The sequence below is a fragment of the Neopelma chrysocephalum genome, unplaced genomic scaffold (genome assembly GCF_003984885.1).
Source record: "Neopelma chrysocephalum unplaced genomic scaffold, ASM398488v2 Primary Assembly neopelma1_100, whole genome shotgun sequence".
In the NCBI taxonomy this organism is placed as follows: domain Eukaryota; kingdom Metazoa; phylum Chordata; class Aves; order Passeriformes; family Pipridae; genus Neopelma; species Neopelma chrysocephalum.
Window position 1 is genome coordinate 3695293 of NW_020897763.1, and position 25476 is coordinate 3720768.

General features: G+C 62.3%; 1 protein-coding gene across 2 annotated transcripts in view; it reads left to right on the forward strand.

Moving 5' to 3' along the window:
* Positions 1–344: 344 nt before the first annotated feature.
* ITPR3 (inositol 1,4,5-trisphosphate receptor type 3) overlaps positions 345–25476 on the forward strand; it is a 36129-nt gene continuing 10997 nt past the window's right edge. For both annotated transcript variants that reach the window (XM_027695137.1, XM_027695138.1), the window contains exons 1-39: positions 345–765; positions 5574–5644; positions 8503–8624; positions 10966–11052; positions 11179–11337; positions 11448–11546; positions 11657–11740; positions 12862–13008; positions 13103–13198; positions 14244–14294; positions 14857–14999; positions 15165–15264; positions 15565–15725; positions 16382–16523; positions 16724–16885; positions 16998–17170; positions 17271–17390; positions 17523–17705; positions 17790–18041; positions 18288–18432; positions 18605–18752; positions 19032–19228; positions 19328–19457; positions 19700–19757; positions 19915–20080; positions 20249–20413; positions 20608–20676; positions 21080–21205; positions 21354–21476; positions 21662–21862; positions 22213–22464; positions 22550–22675; positions 22958–23083; positions 23200–23320; positions 24027–24211; positions 24337–24485; positions 24590–24698; positions 24835–24925; positions 25158–25327. In XM_027695137.1, the coding sequence (XP_027550938.1) occupies positions 677–765; positions 5574–5644; positions 8503–8624; positions 10966–11052; positions 11179–11337; positions 11448–11546; positions 11657–11740; positions 12862–13008; positions 13103–13198; positions 14244–14294; positions 14857–14999; positions 15165–15264; positions 15565–15725; positions 16382–16523; positions 16724–16885; positions 16998–17170; positions 17271–17390; positions 17523–17705; positions 17790–18041; positions 18288–18432; positions 18605–18752; positions 19032–19228; positions 19328–19457; positions 19700–19757; positions 19915–20080; positions 20249–20413; positions 20608–20676; positions 21080–21205; positions 21354–21476; positions 21662–21862; positions 22213–22464; positions 22550–22675; positions 22958–23083; positions 23200–23320; positions 24027–24211; positions 24337–24485; positions 24590–24698; positions 24835–24925; positions 25158–25327 (5298 nt within the window). In that variant the 5' untranslated portion in view covers positions 345–676. The remainder of the gene's footprint in view (positions 766–5573; positions 5645–8502; positions 8625–10965; positions 11053–11178; positions 11338–11447; positions 11547–11656; positions 11741–12861; positions 13009–13102; positions 13199–14243; positions 14295–14856; positions 15000–15164; positions 15265–15564; positions 15726–16381; positions 16524–16723; positions 16886–16997; positions 17171–17270; positions 17391–17522; positions 17706–17789; positions 18042–18287; positions 18433–18604; positions 18753–19031; positions 19229–19327; positions 19458–19699; positions 19758–19914; positions 20081–20248; positions 20414–20607; positions 20677–21079; positions 21206–21353; positions 21477–21661; positions 21863–22212; positions 22465–22549; positions 22676–22957; positions 23084–23199; positions 23321–24026; positions 24212–24336; positions 24486–24589; positions 24699–24834; positions 24926–25157; positions 25328–25476) is intronic.

Here is a 25476-nt window from a genome sequence, read left to right on the forward strand (position 1 = left end):
CAGGACGGCGAGACCCCCGAGCTGGGGGGCTCCGTCCCGGGGTGCAGGGGCTGAGCACCCCGAGGGGGCGGCCGGGGGGCTCCGTCCCGGGGTTCGGGGGTCGCTGAGCGGAGCCGGGGGACCCCCATGGAGGGGCGGTGGCTGCGCCCCCCGGACCCGGAGCCCCCCGAGGGCAGCGGGGCGCGCAGCTCCCGCACCCCACGGCCCCCCCCCCGACGGGAGGCGGGTGCGGGGGTGGGGCCTCTCCTTGCCCCCCCCGTCCCGGGCGGCCCCGGGTCCCCTCCCCGCACGGGGCTGCCGGCGGGACTTCCTGATCCCGCTCCATTGGCCGCAGGTAGCGCAGCTGTGCGGGACGGGGCACGGACAGACGGACAGAGCCCATGCGGACCCCTCGCTGAGCTTCATCCCCCGCCCCCTCCTCCTCCTCCCCTTCCTCCTCCTCCTCCTCCTCTCCCTGGCTCCCTTCCTGCCCAGCACATGTAAAAGTTGTGCGTGGGGCTCCGCTCCCGTCCCGCTCCCGGTGCTGCCGGCGGCAGGAGCCGGGCTGGGATCACCCCCGCCGCGGAGCAGGGACCCCCCGGAGCAGGGACCCCCCCGGGTCCCCTCGCCCATGCTGGATTTCGGCCCGGGAAGGTGACTGCGGGAGGAAGCGGCGCCGCGCCGGGTCGGGGTAACCATGAATGAGATGTCGAGTTTCCTGCACATCGGGGACATCGTCTCCCTGTACGCCGAGGGCTCCGTCAATGGCTTCATCAGCACCCTGGGGTGAGTGAGGGGCTCCCGTGGCCGCCCGAGGGGACCCCGGGATGGACGGGACGGGACGAAGGTGCTGAGCCGGAGCACAGTGGGAAAAGGGGCCGGGAAGCTCCGGGTGCTGCAGCAGGAGTCGGGAGAGTTGGCGGGGAGGGGGACGGGGCGCTCCCGGGTTCGCTCCCGGCTCTGGCCGCTGTCGGGGGCAGGATGCAGCCCTGGAAGGACCCCCAGCCCACCCTCCCTATGGCCAGAACCTGTTTCCTCCCCATTAGGGGCTGGGGGGGATGAAAGGGGCTTAAGCAGCGTGAGGGGTCGATGGGGTGAGGAAGGGGATGCGCGAGTGGGATGGCTCGGGCAGCCAGGATCCCTCCTGGGCACAGGATCATTCTGTGCTCCCAGCCCTGTCCGGTGTGGCTGGAGGCTGCCAGCCCCCGGCCAGGCAGTGGTGGCTCTCGCTGTCTCCCCTCGGGGTCCCACGTACCCGGTGATCAGTGGCATCGCTGCAGGGTCACCAACCCACGGCTGCCCATGGCCACCAAGGGCTGCTTGGAGCTGGGGGACCAGGGCACTGCCAGCTCTGGGCTGAGTCAGCTCCCTGGCCACGGCAGCACTGGCAAGGGGATCTCACTGCCCAGCGTGGGGAGACACAGTGGAGCCCTCGGGGACCTGTCCCTTGTCCCTCCTGTTCCCGTGCGAGCCAGCGGTGCTGCTGGAGCAAAGCCAGGCCGGGACCTTCATCCCCTCCCTGCACAGGCCCTGCTCCCGCTGGCACTGCTTGGCCCTGGCGTGGGGACAGGCCCTCGGTGGGGAGGACTCTGGCAGGGCTGCCCCGGGGCACGGGTGGGTTTTTCCTCACCCCCAGGCAGGGACCCAACCCGTGTCCGCAGCCCCGGGCGGGGGGACGGGGGCTGTGCCAGCGCTGCTGCCCCACGCCGCGTGTAGGAGAGGCTGAGCTCAGGCAGGAATGCTGACTTGGATGGGATTCCTGGGGCAGGAGCTGCCCGGCTCTATAATCTGTGATGAATGCACTTGCTCCCACATGCCTCTCCGTACGCACATACCTTCGCCCACACGTGTTCTCGCACCCACCGCCGGGCACGCGCGGCCTCGGGGCTTGTGCCCACCGGGGCTCCCTCCACCAGCCTGCCCAGAGATGGGGTGCAGTGGGGGCACCCCTGCCCGGGAGCTCCGTGCAGGCAGCTCTGTGGTGTCGGGCAGCAGGTCCTGCGGGTGCAGCCTGTCAGTGCCAGGGGGGCACATCCCCACGGCCCTTTGGGGAGGGGTCTGCTCGGAGCTGCCCTGCAGAGCCACCCTGAGGCAGGGCTGCAGCCTGGGCAGCTCCGTGCTGAAAACCCCTCCAGCCTCCGGGAAAGGGGCTTGGGAGGAGGCTCTGCTGGGAGCCAGCACTGGTTATGGGCTCCCTCAGTGTGTCCCAGGAGCTCAGTTAGAGCCCTGTGGGCTCTGTGGCTCTGATCCCTTTGCAGCTCTGGCCCTCGCATCCCCTTTTAGCCAAGTGTTTTTCCAGACTTCCTTAGAAGCACCTGAAAAGCAGGACTTGCTTGGGGAGCCTCTTCTCCCAGGCCCCGGCGTGGCTTCTGCTGGGCAGCCCCACTTTCCCAGGGTTCTGCTTTCTCTGGGTTGTTTCCACCCCCCCAAGTTTTCCCTTGTGCCGGGGGAGACCCAACCACACCTTAAATCACTCCTGTGATAAGGGACGGGGTGACTCACTGAGAGTGCTTCTCCCGGCCCTCCTGCCACAGGGACCTTATTTAGCTCATTTGCAAGGCAAACAGCTCTGCCAGCCCACGCTGGCCTGACATCCTTCCTTATCCTTCCTTGTGCAGGGACTGGCTCTGGCTGCGGGGTCACTGAGGGGCTGAGTGGAATCTGTTTAATGGGGTGATTGTGTCTCCAGGTGCTGCTCACGGGTGTCACGTCAAGGGATGGACACCGATGTTCTGGGGTGGAGGTGGGGGGAGCCCTGCAGCCCCTGACTGAGCCCCCCCTGCTCCCAGCCCCCCAAAGGCACAAACCCTCCCCCCAGGCCCCCTCTCTGCAGCGGGCGTTTGCTCCTGAGCAGGAAAAACATCCCGGCAGGGGTGGGGACCTCCAGTGCTGGGCTAGGTGGGAACGCTGAGCCAAGATACCCAAACGAGCTGCAATGTGATCAGCCCAGAGGAGGAGGTCACCTAAGGAGCCCTGTGGGCAGAGAGAACTGGGCTAAGGGTGGCCACGCTGCTGGTCACAGTGCCCTGGGAGTGACACGGTCCCCTGGGAGAGCTGGGGGGACAGCTTGGGTGTGTTGGAGAGGCCAGAAGTGGTTCTGGGAACACGGGAAGTTGCCTGGGAGGATTTTGTTTGCTGCCCCATCCCTGGGGGCTCCCAGGACCCAGCGGGGGCTCAGGACTGGCAGTGAGGGCTCCCCTGGGGAAGGGCCGGTGGCAAACCCACCTGGGTGGTGAGAGGCTGTTTCCGGTGAAACAACACCTTCGGGAGCTGTACCTGTGGTTGCAGGTGGATTTCGGGGTGGAGCAGCTCAGGGAGATGCAGCTGGTTAAAGGGTAACTCCAGCTCTGCCGGGTCAGGACAAACCGTCTCTGCAGGGAGGAGGAGAAGGAGGACTCTGAGTCCTCCCGGCACAGAGACAGTGGGGAAAAGCTGCATTTTTGTGGCTGCCCTGTGCTCACTCACTTTATTCTTATTCCTCCCTGGGGGATCAGTGCCCACCCTGCACCCTGAGGGTGCTGGCAGGGCTGACCTGGCCCCATGACCAACAGGGAACTCTCCTCCTCCTCTTCCTCACCTCCAGGGGTCGGTGGGCTTTGTGGGGGTGTGCTCCTGCCTGATTTGTGTCTTCCCTTTTCCCAGAGCCCTCCTTCCCTGAGCACCCCCGGACCAGGGAGTGCTGGAGCTCCCCTTGGCACCGTGTGTGCCGTGCCCCGGGAAGGCTCTTCCCCAGCCCAGGTTCCTGCAGGAGCAGCAGCTCCACGTCAGCCCCAGCTGGCCCCTGTCCCCGGGGAGCTCAGGGGGCTGACAGTGGTGGATTTTGGCAGCACTGGACGAGCTGCTGCTCCCCTGACCTCGGGGAAGGCTCTGCCTCACACGGGGCCAAGCACGATGGCCCCGGGCCAGGGAGTCACTTTGTGCTCAGGGTTTGGAAGCACCAGGAAGCCCCTCTGGAAGCGGTGAGGGCTCCAGGGCTTAAAGCTGGCCAGGGGCTCACCCGTGCCTTGAGGGGCTCACCAGTGCAGGGTCCTCCTGCTCCCTGGGGTAGTTTGGAAAGGCAAAGTCTGACGTTCCCAGGCTGCATCCAACCTCCTGCCTCGCACAGGATCCTCCTCCCATTTTCTCCTTCACACCTGGGCAGTGAGTGCCCTCACCTGCCCGACTCCCGCACATCCCCGATGCTCTGGTGGCAGAGGGAGCTTCCATGGCCCCTCCTGCTGCGGGAATGCCGGTTATTTTATTAGCAGGAGCGTGTCCTGGCTCCAGCCGCCTCCCAGGTGACTCATGTCCACCCTTGTCAGAATCCTTTATTTTCAGCAATTTTTAACTGAGGAATGTTAGTCCAGAGTATCGGTTTAATAAAAAGAACACTTTGCATTCCTGCAGAGAATGTAATCCTAGGATTAAAGATGCTGAAACTGCCTTGAGATCATTAACTAATTAAGACTTGCAGCCTGGCAGGTCACTGTCTCTAATCCTGCCTGGTGGATGGTGATGCCGGGCACGGGGAAGGCAGGCGAGGGCTGTGGCACAGCCAGCAGTGAAAATGAGCCTCCTGGGAGGCTGTGACAGGGGAGGATTTTTGGATTTTAAAGTGCAGAGATGAATTGAACCCTCTGTGGGCTCTGGTGGGAGCCGGGCACATGCCAGTTCCTCCTGCTGCTTCCCTTCCCGGGGCTGCAGAAAGCGGGCGAGCGGGTACAGCCTGTCTGGCTGGAGCACCCAGTTCCCTGGGAGCCTCACACGGGTGTCCCAGCTCCAGGAGCCCCTCGGGCGATGCTCAGCCCTCTGCGCTTTGGGTGCTGGGCAGATCCTCATGCCGGGTCGTGCTTTGCTGTTCTTGGTCACTTTGAAAAGCAACGTCCCCTCCAGCCCAAAATCGGTGCCCAGCACCCGAGGCCGAGGCTGTGGGATTTTGCTGAACGCTGGGAAAACAAAGAGGTGGGCAGGGAGGAGGCACAGAGCCCTGATCTGATGGGCAGAGCCTGCAAATCTGATCAGATAATAATTAATAACTGGGTTTGGGGGGCCCCTGCCACCCCCATGCGCAGCACCTGCACCCTCTGTGTCCCAGTGGGATGAGTTCCCAGCCGGAGAAGGAGATCTCTGAATGAAAGTTGAACTCATCACATTTTTGCTGGAATAACTGCAATAACAGCAGCCAGCACACCGTGCCCGGGGGGCACTGGGCTCAGCCTGGAGCTGGGCAAGGCAGGATCCCCTCTGGCAGAGCCTTGGCACGGGTCACTGAGCAAAGGGCCTGCAGTGGCTGACATGAACCATTGTGGTTCTTTACTGTGATCTGTATCAGCCCTGTGTGCCCTGAGGGATCGGGGTGGAAACACCCATGGAGTGAGGGCTGTGGTGGGAAATGAGGGGCCGTGTTTGGAGCAGGCACCCAGGAGTGGCTCCAGGAGCCAAGTGCTGGTGTGTGAAATATTAATGGAGCGCAAATGGGTGGGAAGTGGGAGATACAGGTTTGGATGCTGTTGCTTGGGGCAGGTGATGGCGGCACGACTGTGGTTTCAGGCACAGCCTCTCCCCGCTGTCATCCCACTGTTCCTGACCCTGCTCCCGCTTTCTGTCCGGTGCAGGCTGGTGGACGATCGGTGCGTGGTGGAACCGGCTGCAGGGGACCTGGACAACCCCCCCAAGAAGTTCCGAGGTGAGCCTGGGGCAGCTCCATCACTGCTGTGAACAGCTTTGGGGGGGATGGTGACTCTGAGCATCCAGGACAGGGACTGGGGGTCTGGGAAGTGCTGGCTTGTCCATACCAGGGATAGGGTCTGGGAAGTGCTGGCTTGTCCATACCAGGGATAGGGTCTGGGAAATGCTGGCTTGTGCCTGCTGCCCCACGTGCTCAGGATGCTCTGAACTCAGGGAGAGGGCTCTGTGTCCCAGAGAGTGTCTCAGTTGAGTTTGAGTGCCTGGAGCTTGTAGCCAAGGAGTGTGCAGAGAGCTGTGAAATCTCCCCAGACCTGTGACTGTGGGGTTGGATTTGGGGTTGCTTTAGGGCAGCCGTTGCTTTCATTGCAGCTGCTGTCATTTCAGGTCCTATTTTAAAAAAAAGCTTTTTAAATATCAGTTCCCCCCTCTGCACTGTGCCTCCACCTTTTTTCTGGGTGCATTAACGACCCATCCAGCAGCTCCCAGCATCCCACAGCCCAGGGAGCCCTCCCGTTTCCTGGGCATCCCCTGGGGCTGGATGGGAAGAGCTGGGAGCAGCTTCGTCCCAGCAGCCCCTCCATCCCTTGCCTGGCCATGGGCGGGTGTCAAATCTCTTTTCCAGGCACAGGTTTGGTGGAGGCTCAGCCCCGCTCCCTGCAAACCCTATCAGGATATCCAGCTGCTTGTTTTAATGGCCGGAAGGGTCTCACTCGATAGCCATTGCCTCGAGCCCTGGAAACAAGGGGCTGAGCTCTGAGCTCTTCCCTGCGGCAGCAGCGACAGCCTGGGCAGGGTTTTCATGTGCTGTGGCCGTCCCCACATCCTGTGGCCGGACCCTGCCCTATCCTGCGCCGCGGTGAGCGGGATGCAGGTCTCCCCGGGGCATCCCGCTGGGAAAACAGGGCCCTTCTCCCGAGGTCAGGTCCAAAGGGTTCTTTGGAAACGCCAAAACCCACCCGGGAGCCTGTTCCTGCGGCCCTGCCCTGGAGAGACGCTCCACACCTCTCGGTTATTTGCTTTCTTTCTGTGGTTTCTCCCCCCTCCAAGGCTCTTCCCAGCCCAGTTCAGGCATGAAAGGAAAAGCAAATCCAGTGCTTCCACCCTGCGCTGAGCCAGCATCGGGAGGCTCCTGGAAAAGGGGCAGCAGGACCCTTTGGCCGTGCCACTCCCTGCAGTGCCCCCAGTGCCTCGTGTTCCCCGAGGGTTCGCAGGAGGTTTTGCCCCCACGGCCCCACATCCCCCCGCTGAGCTGCTCCTGCAGGGCAGTGCTGACGTGGGAGCTCCCCCCGCTTTCCCTGTTTTCCGCCCACCATCCATCTTGCAGAAAGCTGTCGATGCTTTGGCCCAGATGCCAGAATCTCCGGCTCCCGACACAAGCTGTGCTGGAGACTTTTTGTGCGTGGAAACCTCGCCGTGCCTCAGTTTCCCTCCTCGCAGAACCAGGCTCAGCACTGAGCAGCCCCGTGGGCAGGGCGTGCGTGGAACCAGGGCTTGGATTTGGATGGATCCAGCTCCGAGTGGCTTTGCTGGATTATTTTCCCTCCCTTCAACTTCCCACCGGGCCCTTTTGCAGCCTAATCAGTGAGGTGGTGGAAGCCCCCCAGGGGCCGCAGGTGCCCCGGTGTCGCCGTGGCCCCGCTGGGGGCGGTGGGCACGGGCAGCCAGGGGCTGCAGGTGCCCCGGTGTCGCTGTGGCCCCGCTCGGGGCGGTGGGCACGGGCAGCCAGGCTCGGCAGCTCCCGCGCTCCGGCGTCACGGGCTCCCTGGCACGGGATGTGCCGCTGGCAAACAGACCTGCAAAAACGAAACGTGAAACTTGGCCCCGGCCCAGCGGCCCCGGCCGGTGAGAACCGCGCTGGGCGCTGTTTGCTCGGCACTCCCAGGTAAATAAATACACACACCGGCGCCTCGGGCCCGCGGCCAGCCAGGGAAGGGACTTTTTTTTTATTTTCTTTTTTGTGCCTGAAGGTTCTGGGCTGCTATTTCAGGCGTAATTAGGGCGATTCAGGCTGCAGAGCCCTTCCTGCCCTCGCCCTGCACAGCTTGGAGCCGTGGAAGGGGTCTGGGAGATGTGAGTGCCTCCTTGTCTCCAGGCATCTGCTCTCCTGCTTCGGTTCCCAAAGCCTGGATCTGGGTGCCTGCACTTCCCACCCCCCAGCCGGGAGGAAAACAGACAAACTGGGACAATCTGCAGAGCAGGGAGTCGCTGGAAGCATTTGGAGGAGCTGGGATGCATCTTGTGCATCCTTTAGGACCTGAAATGCAGCTGCTGACACGCAGATTTTGGGATTAGGCTTGCAGTGTCCAGCACGGGGGATCCAAGCTCTCTGAGACTGTTCTGGAGGGAGGGATGTGTGTATCCCAATGGCATGGCCACCACAGGGTCCAGCCACAGCCTCTGCAGGCTCTGGGTGTCCCATGGTAACCAGGGATGTGGAGATGGCTGCTCGTGTCCTGACCTCCCTCCCTCCCAGGTCCCTCCCAGTGGGATCCTCTCCTCCTTTGGTGCAGCTGGGCTCCGTCAGAGCTTCTTCTCCCCCTGAAGTTTTCCTTCCCAAATAGCACAGCCATTTCCGATGGGAGCACTTCTGATCACGAGTCCAAGAAGTGGAGTAATTCCTGGACTCATTATTTATCCTGATTTAAAGCTCACCCTCCAGCCAACACACAGCACTGTGACCTCCACGTGTCCCCACCGTGTCTCCCTCGGACCCCCGGCAGGGGATGGGGTTGTGGTGGGATGGGGGGACCATCTCCCAGTGGGGCAGGAGCCATGTCCTGGAGGAGCCCTGGCTCCTGTCCCACTGGGGACACACTGGTGGCTGCTGCAGCCTCACACTGCCTCCTCTGCTCCCAGATTGCCTCTTCAAAGTGTGTCCCATGAACCGCTACTCCGCCCAGAAGCAGTACTGGAAGGCCAAGCAGACCAAGCAGGACAAGGACAAGATTGCAGATGTGGTGCTGCTGCAGAAGCTCCAGGTGAGAGGGGTGAGGGACCTCACCCTGATTTCTGTCTGGGTGATCACACACAGACCTCTGGTGATGTTGGTTTTGGGATGAGGGGGTTTTTTCCACCTGCCTTTCCCCCCTTGCCCCACGCACAGCCATCGTTGTCTCACCCTCCCGATGCTCCTTGTGCAGAAGAGCTGTGGCAGAGTGGGCAGAGGAGCTCTGTGAGCCCAGCCCTGCACCCCCCAGACCCCTCTCAGCACCCCGGGCGTGCAGGGGGGAGCCCTGCGGCCAGGACGTGCTCCAAAGGGCTGTGGAAGGGAAAGGCTCCTGTTGACTTCCCCGAGGTTTGGCCAGGGCCCATGGCAAACATTGCACAATGGCCTCAGACAGCTGGCGAGGCCCCGCGGATGATTCATAAAACTGAGGCTGAGGAGAGATTCACTAAATCATCTCATCGGGCCTCCAGCCCAGCCCAGCTCCACCGGCCCAGCTCTGCCGTGGGCAGGGGGGGCTGAGCAGGGTCAGGACGGGGTGTCCTGCCCTGGGTTGGAGGTGCTGGGACAGGGTCGGTGCCATGTCCAGCCCTACGTGGTCACTGGCACGTGGAAACACCATTTTCCTGCTCCCGTTGCACTGGGACTTGTAACGTCCCAGCTGCCCCGGCCAGGGCTGGACCCAGAGGCTCATTGCTGAGCCTGATTGATTGCACCATGGTTAGGGTTTGTCTTAAAGAGATTCTGCCATTTCCTTGCTGCTTCCCGCTGCTCCTGGTGTTTCTGTTGGTGTCCCGAGTGGAGCTGAGCCCAGCTCTGCCCCTGCGGCCACAACAGCCCCATCCCGTCCTGGTGGGCGCCGGGCTCCAGCCTGCAGTTTGTCAGGGAGGCTGAGAAACAGGCTGAGAACATCTCCAGCCCATGGAGATGATTCCCTGAGGCAGGAGCAGCCAGGTCTCGAGCAGAGGAGCCCTGCCAGGCAGTGCCCACGGTCGTCTCTCCGAGCCCGTGCTCTTCACTCTTGTTTTTCCGTGGGTTTGAGGCTCCGTGTTTTCCTGGCTGACTGATCACAGGTGCAGCCCAGGGCAGTGCAGACAGGCCATGGGGGCTTTCCCTGCTCCCACCCTTGTGTGCATCCCTGACACCCATCCTTGGGCTGGGGGACAGACCCCATCCCATCCCATCCCAGGGGCAGGCTGGGAATGTCAGCCCTGTGGACTCACATGCTTGGGGCAGCCAGTTCCCACTCCCACCCCACTGCTGTGGGCGAAGGAGTTGCTCAGATCTGGATGGAGATTTAGCTCGTGCTGTGGTGCAGGATCTCTTACCAGAGCCGTGTTGCTCCATGGGGTTGTTGTTAAGCTCCCAGAGCCACATCAGTGCAGGGTTTCTTGGCAGCAGGTTTGTTTTCCTGATGGCAGCAGCCACCACTGCAGGGCTCACGTCCCTGGGTGGCTGTGTGGGGTGGGAGGGTTACCCTGGCTGGCACCCTGAGCTCTGTGGGGATGCCTGCCAGGCACATTCTGAGCCCTCACCTGCTTGGCCACTCACAGACCCACTGTCCCACCCTCCCAGTGCCAAGCCATGACTCCAGATGTTTCGCAATTCCTCTGCCCTCAAGTGAGAGGGGGTGAAAGCAGGATGGGGAAGGGCAGAAGCTCTCCCAGCTCCATCCCTTGCTGCTGTTTCCCACCCCAGCAGCGAGGGAACACTGTGCTGGTGCTGCCCAGGCTGTGCCCAGGCTGGCGCCGGCGCTGTCAGCACCCCCTCACCATTCCCAGATCCGCTGTGGGAGCAAGTTCCTGCCTCGCTCCGTCTGTGTCAACATCACATCACTGCTCCCAGTGCCAGAGCCACCGCATGGAAAATGTCTGTGGTTTTGGAGAGGGGCTGCAAGTGCTGCTGAGCAATTCACTCGTGGGGACTCATCCTGCTGCATCCACTGCAGCAGGTCTGGACCTGCTTCCTCTCTGGGCACAGCACTGCTGGCACCTCTGGCACGGGGCCCCTGGCTCTTTGGTTTTGGTGCTGCCAGGAGCCCCCAGTCCCTGTGGTGGGTGCATTGCCCCAGTCCCCAGCCTGTGCAGAGAGTCCTCGTTCAGTGCTGCCCCCCGAGACCCGGCGTCTTGGGGGAATTCCGGGGCTATTTTGTCCCTGTCCTAATTTTTGAAGTCCTCAGTTTGTGTGAGGACTCTTCTCACGTGGATTCCATAGGGCTGCTCAGGCCACCCGGGCTGGGCTCTTGGAGGGCCACGTTGCCCATGCTCCGGGGGGTGGAGGGATGCTGATCCTCCCGGAGCTGAGGAGGCTCTGGGATTCGCTCCCGGGGAGGGAGGAGGGCACTGCTACACTCAGCTCTTCTCCTTTGGGATCAGCACGCGGCCCAGATGGAGCAGAAGCAGAACGAGACAGAGAACAAGAAGGTGCACGGGGACGTGGTGAAGTACGGCAGCGTCATACAGGTACCGGCACGGGCACTGTGCCCAGCACGTCTGAGCCAGGCAGCTGCTGGGCAGGGGCTGGGGGATCACTCTGGGGGTCCTCGGGGGGCTGCACTGCCACAGCTCACCCGGCATTTGCTCCTGCAGCTCCTGCACATGAAGAGCAACAAGTACCTGACGGTGAACAAGCGGCTGCCGGCGCTGCTGGAGAAGAACGCCATGAGGGTCACGCTGGACGCCACCGGCAACGAGGGCTCCTGGCTCTTCATCCAGCCCTTCTGGAAGCTGAGGAGCAACGGGGATAACGTGAGGAGCCCCTAAGTGACGCTGTGCAGAGAGCACCGTGCCAGGGCTCGGCTCCCCCCGCCCGGTGCCCGGTCTCAGCCTCGCTCCCCCTCTCCCATTCTGCTCCCCAGGTAGTCGTGGGAGACAAAGTCATCCTGAACCCCGTCAACGCCGGGCAGCCCCTGCACGCCAGCAACTACGAGCTGGCTGACAACGCTGGCTGCAAGGAGGTACTGGGGGGCCTGGGCAGGGCTGCTCTCAGGGCTTGCCTGTTGTTTTCCCTTTGTCTTCCTTTCTCTCCTTGCCCCAGGGATCGTGACCGTGCTCTTTTGCTCCTTAGGTGAACTCTGTCAATTGTAACACCAGCTGGAAAATCAACCTGTTCATGCAGTTCTGCGACCACATGGAGGAAGTGCTGAAAGGGGTAAGGAAGGAGGTTTGGCTGCTCGGAGCTGGCAGGCTCCAGGGATGCAGCCCCAGTCCCCCGCGGGGACAGGACGTGTGAACAGCAATTTGGCTCTGTGACAAGGGCAGAAGGGAGGTCCTACCTTGAGGACTGTAATTTCTGGGAGAATTTATCACTTGGAGAACAGAACAGCAGGCAGGAGGGGGATATTTTAGTATCTCGTGGCAGCAGGTACCTGAGGGCATGAAATTACCCTCTGCCTCAGGGTGTTAAATTGGCTCTCGAGGGCAGCCCGAGGCCCACGCGGTGCTGCAGTGAGGCAGAGGCTCCTCACTGCGAGGACAATTCTCAGCTGCTCAGCCCTGCAGCAGGGCTGGCTGTTGCCTGGGAAAGGAACTTTCCCTGCCGAGCTATTGTTCGGGGCCAGGGTCCTCCAGGAAGCAGCTGGATGGATGTGGATTGTTGTGATCTTACAGACTTTACCCCAAAGCTTCCCACATCCTCCTTCCCGGGGTGTTAATGCCTTAAACATGCTGGTGAGAGGAGCCTCTGCCCTTTCCCAGGGTGTAAAGAGATGGGTTCACATCCCTTTGTATCCGGGGGTGGGAGCAGAGGAGTCACCTGCCCAGGTGACAGGAGTGATGCAGGGTGTCCCTCCCACCCCCTGTCCCCATGCAAGGTGCCCTCCCTGGGCTCCAAGGGCTGTTTGTGCTGCCTGAGGAAGGTTTTAGCACGGCTCAGGTGGGTCAGATGGAAAGAGTGACAGTGCCCTGCCATCCTCAGGGTCCCACAGTCCTGCCCCCCAGCTGGGAGCTGTGCTCTGCTCTGGAGCACGTATGGGAGGAATCCCATCCCCTTTGCAGGGTGAGGGCGGGTCACAGGAGGAGATACATCACCTTGTAGGAGAGCCATGGAACAATTTCTTCATTGAATGAGTGGTTAAACATTGGAACAGGCAGTGGTGGAGTCACCATCCCTGGAAGTGTTCAAAAAGCCAGCAGATGTGGCACTTCACAGCAGGGTTCAGTTGGCATTGGTGGTATTCGCACGAAGGTTGGACTTGATCTTGGGCGTCTTTTCCAACCTTAATGATTCCGTGATTCTTTGTCCCTGGGTCTCACCCCCGTGTCCTGGTGCAGGGGGATGTGGTGAGGCTGTTCCACGCCGAGCAGGAGAAGTTCCTCACCTGTGACGAGTACAAGGGCAAGCTGCACGTCTTCCTCCGCACCACCCTGCGGCAATCGGCCACCTCGGCCACCAGCTCCAACGCCCTGTGGGAGGTGGAGGTGAGCAGGGAGGGGGATGGAGGGTGTGTCTGGAGGATTTTGGGGTGCCCAGTCCCTCAGCCCCGGGCGCTGAGCTCTGCTCTGCCTCTCCCAGGTGGTCCACCACGACCCGTGCCGAGGGGGAGCCGGGCACTGGAACGGCTTGTACCGCTTCAAGCACCTCGCCACGGGCAACTACCTGGCAGCAGAGGTAAGGGGGTGAGCAGAGGGGTGCAGGAGCATGCCCTGCCCTGGAGAGGCTGTGCCACCCCTAGCAAAGGCAGTGCCCACCTTGCCCAGCATTGCCTCTGGCCCCGTGGCTCCTCTTTGCTCACAGCAGACGTTGGCACCAGGGCTGTGAACATCCCTGTCACTGTGACCTGGTTGTGGGGCTGGGCTTTCCCCCCTGAGATCCTCCGCCCTGTGGTGAAGGGGTTCACTTGCCAAAATGGCAGTTTCTGGCTCCTTTTCTGGCCCAGGGGGCCAGGAGGGGGTGGTTGGGGCTTTTTGTTGCTCACCCTGTTCCAAGGAACTGAGTGGCACAACCCGGTGGTGACTCATCCTGGTGTCCTTGCCTGGGGAGGGTGGGGGCAAAATCTGGGGCTGGAAACACCATCTGCCAAGTTTTTTCACTCCTATTTAAGGCAGCTCAAGGCCTCCTGATAGAGGCACGAAGGAGTTGCTGCACTTAGATAATGTGGTTTATTTGACACTGGTGAACTGCCACGACCAAGGGCTGTGCTCTGCTGCCAGGGAAGCAGGGGCATCCCGGGGACACCGTGTGCCAACGTGCTCCCTAACTGGAGGAGACACCCAAGGGCAGCCCCTAGGGTCCTCCCACCACTGTGGGATGGAAAACAGCAAATATTGGTGCTTTGAAATGGGTGCTTTGAACCCAAAGACACTTGGCTGACATCTGCAGAGGGAAGAAGACCTCAGACTGCCCCCCATCCTGGGCTGATGCTGCTGGCAAGGCCAGCGTTGCTCACTGAGAGCTCAGCCTGGAGCCTCCAGAGAGTTCTTGCAGCCACACAGAGCCTGGGTCTGCTCCATGGGGCTCCCCCTGTCCCCCTCACGGGGCCAGAGCCTTGGGCACTGGGTGCAGGTCACGTCCTCCAGCCCCACCCGGGCAGGTTTCCTCTCCGTGATGTGTTCAAGGAAGGCAGGAATAGGGATCACACCCCGTGCTCAGGGGTTTGGAGGGACCTCGTGGGAGGACTGACAGCTGTCTTTCATCTCCCTCTTTAACTTTCCAGGAAAACCCAAGTTATAAAGGAGACGTGGCTGAGCCCAAAGCAGTGCCCACGGTGAGCTGTGTTGCAGCCCCGCTGCAGAACCGCTGCTGCCGCTGCCCCGACCCCGCCGGCCCTGGGCCAGAGCCCCAAAAGCAGGGAAATGCCCCAAAGCAGAGCCCGCTGGGGGACGTGCCCGTGCCTGGGGCCGAGGCTGCCCCGCTGCCAGCACAGCTGCCCACAGCACAGCTGCCCACAGCACAGCTGCCCACAGCACAGCTTCCCACAGCCCACGCTCAGAGCAGAGTCCCCTGTCCCACCCGTGAGAGGACCCTGCCCGAACCCGGCAGAGGGGTCCCGGTGCATGTTGGCTCCCCAGGCCACGGGGAAGTGCCGGTAGAGAGAGAGTTGGACGTTCAGGGGGTTGTTTTCTTTGCTGCTGGTGAGGTTTGGAGAAGGGGGGGCCTCGTAGCTCAGGTGCTTGTGCTCTGCAGCCCCTCCTGCGTGTGCGTGGCTCAGCCCCGCGGCCGAGCCAAGCTTCTGCTGCCTGTGCCCTGTGCCACGGGGCTCTGGGCACTGCGGGGAGCCTGGGCCCAGCCCCACACCGGGCTCAGAGCCCCCGTCCCCCCCCGTGCAGGGCAGCAGCAGCCGCGCCAGCCGCAGGAACACGGGCGAGAAGATCAAGTACCGGCTGGTGGCCGTGCCCCACGGCAACGACATCGCCTCCCTCTTCGAGCTGGACCCCACCACGCTGCAGAAGACGGACTCCTTCGTCCCACGGTACGTCAGCATGAGCCCCACGGGGGGCCCGGGGCGAGGAGGGGAGGCTTCAAGGCGTGGTGTGAAAGTTTGGGCGGTCTGTCCTTACGGGGCTGTGCTGGGGGAAGGGGGGGTGCTGCTGTGTCCCCACGGGGGTCACTCACCGGGACTTTGTGCTGTTTGCAGGAACTCCTACGTGAGGCTGCGCCACCTCTGCACCAACACCTGGATCCAGAGCACCAACGTGCCCATTGACATCGACGAGGAGAGGCCCATCCGCCTCATGGTGTGGCCCCACTCCCTCCTCCTGTGCCCAAACTCACTCCCTATGTCCAGTAGCTCTTTGTGTGCCCCTGCCCTCCCAGCACCCAGGCCTTTCCAGGGACTGAAACACCCTGGAAGATCCACGGGCACCAGCCTGGAGCCCGTCCCAGTCACCTAGAGCCCATCCCAGACACTTAGAGCCCACCCAGCCCTCCTGATGGGGACAAACCGGGTCACTGACATCAGCTGGGTGGTGGCAGATTGTGGGGACACGCTCGACACTGCCCTGTGTGTGTGATGCTGCTTCCCTGTTGCTCCCCAGCTGGGCACGTGCCCCACCAAGGAAGACAAAGAAGCTTTTGCCATCGTCTCCGTGCCCGTGTCCGAGATCCGGGACCTGGACTTCGCCAACGACGCCAGCTCGATGCTGGCCAACGTGGTGGAGAAGATGAACGAGGGTTTCCTCAGCCAGAACGACCGGAGGTAAAGGGCTGTCCCCCCTGGGAGCTGGGGCTGGGCTCCTCCGAGGGCTCCCCAGCACCTCTGCAGGATAAGGCCCCTGCCTGGTCCTGGTGCCAGCGCTGTCTTGCTTTCCTGCCCACATCCCAAACCCACGCCTGCTTCTCCCAGGAGCCCGGCGAGGAAACCCGATAAGGGCCCGGCCCCGCTCCGGCCCCTCCTTTGCCACTGGAAAAATATCCGAGGGGCTGGGAGATGGCCCCAGATAGGGGCAGCCACATTAGTCACCGTATTATTTTTAGGTGGGTGGGTTCCTGGTGCTTCCTGAGCAAACACAGATCCCTGTGGGACAGAAGGAGCCGCTTCCGCCCTGCCAGCCCTGCCCGTGCGGGTCCCTCAGGGGTGACCAAGGGGGCAGAGGCATTTAATGCAAAATCCCTGGCACAAGCCATGGGCAAAGCCCCTGGCATTTACCCTGGCATGTATAGGAACCATAGGGGCTGGAGATCCAGCTGTTGAGCTCCATCGGGGAGCGGAGGGTTGGGCAGCAGCTCCCCTGGCAGGGAGCTGAGCCCTGACAGGGGCTCTTTGGTCCCTCAAAACCCACCGGCATCACTGCAGGGACCCGAGGCTGGGCAGGTGAGCAGCCCCCAGCCCACTTGCACTGTGCCCCTTCACAGGTTCGTGATCCAGCTGTTGGAGGACTTGGTGTTTTTCGTCAGCGACGTCCCCAACAACGGCCAGAACGTGCTGGACATCGTGGTGACCAAACCCAACCGGGAGCGGCAGAAGCTGATGCGGGAGCAGAACATCCTGAAGCAGGTGGGTGCCCCTGGGGCCCTGCATCCCAGCAAGGGATGGGTCCTGTGGAAATGTCCTGTCCCGTCCAGGGTCACACTGGGGGCCAGAGGTCTGGAAAACCCCATGGAGCAGGCTCTGGTCTCCAGCTCACGCCCCAGGGGTGCACCAAGCCACGCACAGGGGTGGAGCAGGACACAGCGCTTACCTCTGCTTTTGGGCAGATCTTTGGGATCCTGAAAGCCCCCTTCAAGGACAAGGGCGGGGAAGGGCCCCTGGTGAGGCTGGAGGAGCTGTCGGACCAGAAGAATGCTCCCTACCAGTACATGTTCCGGCTGTGCTACCGCGTGCTCCGGCACTCCCAGGAGGACTATCGCAAGAACCAGGTGCAGGGGGGTGACCCCCCCGTCCCACCCCGTGTTTCAGAACCCCGGGGTGCTGCCAAGGCCCTGGTGGGGCAGGGGGGGCACGTGCTCACCAGCTCTCTGCCCCTGCCAGGAGCACATCGCCAAGCAGTTCGGGATGATGCAGTCCCAGATCGGGTACGACATCCTGGCCGAGGACACCATCACGGCCCTGCTGCACAACAACCGCAAGCTGCTGGAGAAGCACATCACCAAGACCGAGGTGGAGACCTTCGTCAGCCTCGTGCGCAAGAACCGCGAGCCCCGGTGGGTGTCCGGGGGGGGGGGTCCCGTCCCTCGGGGCTCTGGGATGGGGGATGGAGACCCCCAGGACCCCCTCTCACAGCGAGCTGCCCCTGCCCGGCAGGTTTCTGGACTACCTGTCGGACCTGTGCGTGTCCAACCACATCGCCATCCCCGTCACCCAGGAGCTGATCTGCAAGTGTGTCCTGGACTCCAAGAACAGCGACATCCTCATCAAAACGGAGTGAGTGCCCCGGGGAGGGGCTTGTGCCTGGTCCTGCCTCCACCAGCTCCCGTGGTTAAACCCCATCACCCCTCGAGGTGCAGCCGCTCCATCCACGGGAACATCTCCAGATTTATCCCTTTCCTGTCCCAGGCTGAGGCCGGTGAAGGAGATGTCCCAGTCCCACGAGTACCTGAGCATCGAGTACTCGGAGGAGGAAGTCTGGCTCACCTGGACGGACAAGAACAACGACCACCACGAGAAAAGCATCCGGCAGCTGGCACAGGAGGCCCGGGCTGGCAACGCCCATGACGAGAATGTCCTCAGCTACTACAGGTGATGATCCCGTGGCACCTTCTCTCCGGGTGAGGGTGTGAGGGTCGCACGGCCTCACTCCCTCTCCCCCTCACCCCCGGGCAGGTACCAGCTGAAGCTCTTTGCCCGCATGTGCCTGGACCGCCAGTACTTGGCCATCAAGGAGATCTCCCAGCAGCTGGGAGTGGACCTGATCTTCCTCTGCATGGCAGATGAGATGCTGCCCTTCGACCTGCGGGCGTCCTTCTGCCACCTCATGCTGCACGTGCACGTGGACAGGGACCCCCAGGAGCTGGTGATGCCCGTCAAGTTTGCGCGGCTCTGGACCGAGATCCCCACGGCCATCACGATCAAAGAGTGAGACACGCTGGGGCTCACGGGGGCTTTAGGGGCAGGGCAGGAGGAGGGGTGGCAGATGCCGTGGCAGGGGCTGGGAGGGGAGCGTTTGTCGAGTGACTCGGGCAGGTCTCAGCCCTCAGAAGGAAGTGGGCAATCTGTTGTATCACTGCTGGCCACGATGGCTCAGCAGCTGCCTGGACAGTGCTCCTGCCTGGAGGAGGAGACTCGTTGCCACCCAGCTCACCCCAACATCTCCCCTGGCAGCTACGACTCCAACCTGAACGTGTCGCGCGATGACAAGAAGAACAAGTTTGCCAGCACCATGGAGTTCGTGGAGGACTACCTCAACAACGTGGTGAGCGAGGCCGTGCCCTTCGCCAACGAGGAGAAGAACAAGCTCACCTTCGAGGTGCGAGTGCTGCCGGCGTCCCTGGCACTGGCAGGAGGTGACACAGTTTGTGTCACTGCCTGTGCCGTGAGTGGGGCTGTGCTGGGCATCCCTGGCCCCCACGTTTGATTCTCCTGCCCAGCCCTGAGCACGGCCGGGTCTGGAGTTCTGGAGCTGCCTTGTCCTTCCCCAGGTCGTCAGCCTTGCCCACAACCTCATCTACTTCGGGTTCTACAGCTTCAGCGAGCTGCTGCGCCTGACCCGGACCCTGCTGGGCATCATCGACTGCGTCCAGAATCCCCAGCTGATGATGCAGGCGGTCTACAATGATGAGGTGACGGGTGAGTCCCTGTCCTTCACCAGGAAGGGCTTTTCCATGGTCTGCCCAGTGCTTTCCAGTTTTGGTTGCAAGAAAACAAGCCACTGGTTTGCTGACAGGGAAGCTGTGGCTGGGTGTGCACTGGCTGTGCACTGTGGGGAGCCCTTGGCCGTGCCAGAGAAACGTCCAGTCCTTCCTACTCGTTCTCTGATGAAATCTACAGCATCTTCCAGTCCTAAGGGGGTCCTTCCTTGGTCCTCTGCCACCTCCCTCTCCACCCACACTAACTCTGCCTCTGCAGGGAAGAACGTGCGGAGGTCGATCCAGGGCGTGGGGCAGATGATGTCCACCATGGTGCTGAGCAGGAAACAGTCCATCTTCAACCCTCCAAGCCTCAGTGCTGGGTCAGCCCCAGAGCAAGTGGACAGAGGGAGGAGCATCGAGAACGAGAACATCGTGGTGATGGAGACCAAGCTGAAGATCCTGGAGATCCTGCAGGTTGGAGCCAGCGGGGCCGTGATTTTCTGATGCAGAAGGGAGGACAGTTGGCATGAAGAGGGCACTCACTTCTGCTTTCTTCTTCCTCGCTGCTCCCAGTTCATCCTGAACGTGCGGCTGGACTACAGGATCTCCTACCTGCTCTCCGTCTTCAAGAAGGAGTTTGTGGAGGTTTACCCCATGCAGGACAGCGCGGCCGATGGGACGGCTCCAGCCTTTGACTCCACAAGTAACTCTCCCACTTTGCTCCCGCTGCACCCCCAGCTCAGCAAACCCTCGTGCTGGCAGGACACGGGTGGCAGAGGTGGCAGCTCCAGCAGCCTCTGCTGCTGGCAGGGAGTGTGGGGTGGGATGAGGTGCCTGCCCTGGGTGCTCGGGGCAGGGGCAGGGAGCTGGGTTGGTTCCTGTGGGTTCCTTCCAACACCCAGGAAGGCTCTGGGCACCCCTTTCAGTGCCTCCCTCTGCCCCCAGCTGCAGCCATGAACCTGGACCGGATCGGCGAGCACGCAGAGGCCATGTTCGGGGTGGGGTGAGTTATCCCAGAGGCAGGAGGGCTCTTCCCCTCCTGGCCTTCCTGCTGAGGCTGGGAGCTGCGGGTGATGAGGGAGAGGAGGCTCTAAAGGCTGCTGGAGCCCCGGGGTGTGACTGAGCACAGGGGAGCTGTAACGCTCCCATCCCGGCCGCAGGAAGTCGAGCAGCATGTTGGAGGTGGATGACGAGGGAGGGAGGATGTTCCTGCGGGTGCTGATCCACCTGACCATGCACGACTACCCCCCGCTCATCTCCGGCTCCCTGCAGCTCCTCTTCAAGCACTTCAGCCAGAGGCAGGAGGTCCTGCACACCTTCAAACAGGTGACCCCGGGGGGACGCTGCTCTGGAGCACCCCCAGTGCCCCACACCTGCCTGTGGGTGCAGGATTTGGGATGGGGCCTGACCCTTCCCTTGAGAGGGAGGTCTGGGAGAGAGGAGGGGAGTGGGGTTTGTGCCCCAGACTGGAAACCCCTGGGAATGTCGCCGCAGGTTCAGCTCCTGATCTCAGCCCAGGATGTGGAGAACTACAAGGTGATCAAGTCTGAGCTGGACAAACTCCGCACGATGGTGGAGAAATCGGAGCTCTGGGTGGACAAGAAGGGCAGCAGCAAAGGGGACAGTGCAGTGGAGGGGAACAAGAAGGAGAAGAAGGAGGTGAGAGCCCTGAGCAAGACCTGGGAACCGGGGTGGGGAAGCAGTGGGAGGCAGAGGGGGGCTCACCTCAGTCCAACCCCTCACCCCTCTCCGTGGGCCGTGCACCCTCTCCCTGGAGGAGGAGGAGGCTCCAGGAGGGTCCTGGGGGTGTGACTGTGCCCAGTGGGACCCTGGTGCTGTTGTGTCCCCTGCAGCATGGTGCTGATGAGGAGGTCATTGCTCCGGGAGAGAAGAGCAGCGAGAATTATCAGATAGTCAAGGGGGTGAGTGAGACCAAACCCCACCTCCAGGGCTGTTCCCAGGGTGGGAACCCAGGCTGGGTGCACCTGCAGGAAGGGATGGAATCCTGGGGTGATTTCCAAGCTCTTCTGGGGTTCAGGAGAAACAAGTCCAAGCCAGGGCTTGTTCCTGCCAGCTCAGCATGGGGAGGAGCTGTCACATCCCCAGAGGTGTGAGTGAGCCTTGCTCTGGGGGGACAGGAGGGGACTGGGGGGGTGACAGGTACGAGGGCTCAGTGTGGGGCTGCAGGGAGGGTCTGTGAGGGGGTGACAGGGAGCGCTTGGGTTTATGGATGAAGCACCTGGACTGCAAGTGAGCCCCAGTGCTGGTGGCCATCCTGAGGGGCCCCACGCTCAGCTCCTCTCTGCTGTGGTGCCTCTGTCCCAGATCCTGGAGCGGCTCAATAAGATGTGTGGGGTCGGGGAGCAGGTCCGCAAGAAGCAGCAGCGGCTGCTCAAGAACATGGACGCCCACAAAGTGATGCTGGACCTGCTGCAGATCCCGTATGAGAAGGTGGGTGGGCAGAGACCCACTGGTTCTGAGTGCCCAGGGCGAAGGGGGAGATGCAGGGACCCCCCTGCATGGTGGCTGGGCAGGCAGTGGGGCAGCATCTCCTGCTGCTTTCCGTCCTTCCCAGCTCTGGGTGTTTCTCCTTCCTCAGGGGGACGCCAAGATGATGGAGATCCTGAAGTTCACCCACCAGTTCCTGCAGAAGTTTTGTGCTGGCAATCAGGAAAACCAGGCCCTGCTGCACAAACACCTCAACCTGTTCCTGACCCCGGGGGTAAGGAGAGGGCACCCAGGGGCGACCACAGGGAGCAGCACAGGGAGGGAATTCAGTGCCACTCCTGGGGCTGAGAGCAAGGGATGGAGAAGCCAGGAGGAGACCCTGGAGAGCAAGGGGCAGGGCAGGAGGGGGGTGTGCTGTTTCTGCAGCCCCCAGGCCTCACCCTGTGCCCCGGTCCACAGCTGCTGGAGGCAGAGACGATGCAGCACATCTTCCTCAACAACTACCAGCTCTGCTCGGAGATCAACGAGACGGTGCCGCAGCACTTCATCCACTGCGTGGCCACCCACGGCCGCCACGTGCAGTACCTCGACTTCCTGCACACCATCATCAAGGCCGAGGGCAAGTACGTCAAGAAGTGCCAGGACATGATCATGACTGAGGTGAGCACCAGTCCCCTCCAGTGGGGTGGGAGCGGGAGCTGTGCCGGGGCATCGCCCTTGGAACCTGCACCACTGGCTTCTTCCTTGTGGAAGAGCCTTCCAGCCGCGCTGGCTCCTCCCTGGAGTAAGAAACATCTCCAGGAGCCCAATGCAAGGTCCAAGAGGCGGTTTTGGAGTCCCACGAGCTGTGATTTTTGATTGCACTGCAAACGCCCTGTTTTCCCTGCAGACACGTGTCCCTGTCACCCTTCGCTGTCCACTGCTGTCCCCCTGCTGCAGAGGACACCACTGGCCTTGGAGGTTTCTGACCCTCCTCTTGCAGAGTGGTGACCGCTGCCCCTTCCCTGCAGCTCACCAACGCCGGGGACGACGTGGTGGTTTTCTACAACGACAAGGCTTCCCTGGCCACCCTCCTGGAGATGATGACGGCGGCCAGGGACGGGGTGGAGGAGAACAGCCCCCTGATGTACCACATCTCCCTGGTGGACCTGCTGGCCGCCTGTGCCGAGGGCAAGAACGTCTACACGGAGATCAAGTGCACGTCCCTGCTGCCCCTGGAGGACGTGGTGCGGGTGGTGACACACGAGGATTGCATCACGGAGGTACAGGGGGCTCGTGAGGAGGGTGATGGTGGCTTTGCACCAGCTGCCCTCTGACGGTGCCTCTGCCCCTGTCCCCCTCCCACAGGTGAAGATGGCCTATGTGAACTTTGTCAACCACTGCTACGTGGACACGGAGGTGGAGATGAAGGAGATCTACACCAGCAACCACATCTGGACCCTGTTTGAGAACTTCACCCTGGACATGGCCCAGGTGCACGGGGAGGGTTGGGTGGGAGGGACGCAGCAGCAGTGGCTCGGATGGGGACAGGTCGGTGTCCCCAAGGCTCCCTCAAAGCCGCCCGTGGGACATGGGCACGGTGGGGACTCATGTAGCTGCTGCTGTAGGAGCTGGGGAGTGGTCAGGGCTCTCTGTCATGGACCCAGGAGCTGTGTCACCCACCAGCACAGTCCTGGCAGCACCACGTGCCGGCAGCATCTGGCCGGACACGAGCCCCCTGCCCTGGTGCCATCAGCCCCCTCCCTGTGCCCACAGATGTGCAAGAAGCGGGAGAAGCGCCTGCCGGACGCCACGCTGGAGAAGTACGTGCTGACGGTGGTGCTGGACACCATCAACGCCTTCTTCAGCTCCCCCTTCTCGGAGAACAGCACCTCGCTGCAGGTGACAGGGCCCTGCACGGGCAGGATGGCCGGGGGAGGAAAAGAGCTCCTCCAGCCCCCCCAAAACGAGGTCTGGGCACCTTGTGCTGACACACACCTGCCTGCTTTCTCCTCCAGACCCACCAGACCATCGTGGTGCAGCTTCTCCAGTCCACCATGAGGCTGCTGGAGTGTCCCTGGCTGCAGCAGCAGCACAAGAGCTCGGTGGAGTCCTGCATCCGCACACTGGCCATGGTCGGTAAGAGCCACCCCACAGCCGTGCCCAGTGCCCACGGGACAAGGGACACGGCCACCCTGGGCTGCCTGAGCCCCAGCAGGGAGCAGGAGCCACCATCCCTCCTGCAGGGATGCCCCAGTGAGGGGCTGCTGGCTGGGAATGGGAGGTTCAGCTCCAGGCTGTGCTTTCCCTTGGGCTGCAGCTCAGCACGGCCGGGGTGGTGTGGGGACAACCAGAGCCTGGGCTTGGCTAGGAGCTCCCTGGTGTGTCCCTGCCTGGACACAAAGCCAGCGTTTATGGTGGTTTTCCCTGGCCAGGGCTTTGCCCTCAGTGTGCAGCTGCCTGACTCAGGATGAGGGTTGTTAGCACTGAGTCACCGTGGAAAGGATTGCTGGTGGTTGGGCACTGGGTGGGGATTTCCCTTTGGAATTCGAGGCAGGGTGCTTACAACATCTCCATGCTGGGCTTTCCCAACCAAAAAGTGTAGCTGCTGCCTCCTTCCACCCTGTGCTGGGCTGGGGGGGCTGAGGGGGATGTTGTGCTGCAGTGGGAGGGATGGGTGGAAACAATCCAACCCCCACTGGCCTAAAGGAGTTTATTCTTGTATTTAACCCAAATCTCTGCTGCAAATGATGTGAATGCTGGTGAAGGGGTGCCTGGCCCCGGGCAGGGTGGTGGGACACAGCTGGGTCGGGGCTGTGCCCAACCCTGGCCCCGTGTCCCGCAGCCAAGAGCCGCTCGATCGCGCTGCCCATGGACCTGGACGCCCACGTCAGCTCCCTGCTCAACAGCAGCTCCACCAGCACCGTGCAGAGGAACACCTCCAGCTACAAGGCAGCCACACGCTCCTTCCCCCGCGTCTCCACCACCCCCAACCAGTGGGACTACAAGAACATCATAGAGAAGCTGCAGGTCAGGGCAGGGAGGGGGTGACGTGGATGGGGTGGCAGGAAGGCGCTGGCGTTGCAGGGGCCCTCTGCCATGCCCGTGGCTCCTGGCCGTGCTCTGGCCCTGAGGGTGTGTGCTGTGGCTCGTAGGACATCATCACTGCCCTGGAGGACCGCCTGAAGCCGCTGGTGGAGGCCGAGCTGTCCGTGCTGGTGGACGTCCTGCACCGGCCGGAGCTGCTCTTCATGGAGGGCACGGAGGCGTTCCAGCGCTGCGAGAGCGGGGGGTTCCTGTCCAAGTGAGGGCCAGGGGGTGCTGGCAGTGCTGGGTTGTGCCTGGAGGGTGGTGGGATGGTTCCCTCAGGTCCCTCCCAGCTGTGTGACGATGGCTTTGCTGTGCCAGGCTGGTGCAGCACACCAAGGACCTCATGGAGACGGAGGAGAAGCTCTGCATCAAGGTGCTGAGGACGCTGCAGCAGATGCTGGTGAAGAGGAACAAGTACGGTGAGAGGGTGAGCGCTGTGGGCCCGTGGTGCATCCAACAGCCCCTCTGTCCAGGCTGGCAGAGCCCTCCCGTGCACCCAGGGGTGCTCAGCCCTGGCGCTGGCCCTGCCCCGGGACACTCCTGACGTGTGTTTGTCTTGGCAGGGCAACCTGCTGAGGAAAACACTGATGAACAATTACCTGCAGAACAAGAGGTCCAGCTCCAAAGGGGAGATGGGGGATGCTGCTGGGGGAGGTGAGTGCCCCTCTCCTGCTCCTCCCCTGCCTCTCTGCACTGCTCACACACATCCCAGTCCTGGCTCCTGATCCGTGATGGAGTCAGGCCTGTAGGTAGTTGCTATGACCCCACATCCATGGGAGTAAAGGATTTGGGCAGATGAAAGGATGGACTGAGCATGGTAGTGATGTAGCTGTGCTGGTTCTCCTGCACTCCCACACCATCACACCCATCGTGTCCTCCCACCCAGGCCAGGACCAGGACTGGTCTGCCATCGCCGCTGTCCAGTGCCGCCTGGACCGGGAAGGGGCCACCAAGCTGGTGGCTGATCTCATCATGAACACCAAGAACGAGAAGATCTTCCAGGAGAGCATCCTGCTGGCCATCCGGCTGCTGGACGGCGGCAACACCGAGATCCAGGTGCTGGGGGGGGTCGTGCAGCCGGGTTTGGGGCGGGCAGAGTGACAGTTCCAGCACAGAGACGGCGTGGGCACAGGGCAGGGCTCAGCCCTGGGCGGTGGGTTTGGCCAAAATACCTCTTGGTTGCCTGTGTTTGTGCCAAAATCTGA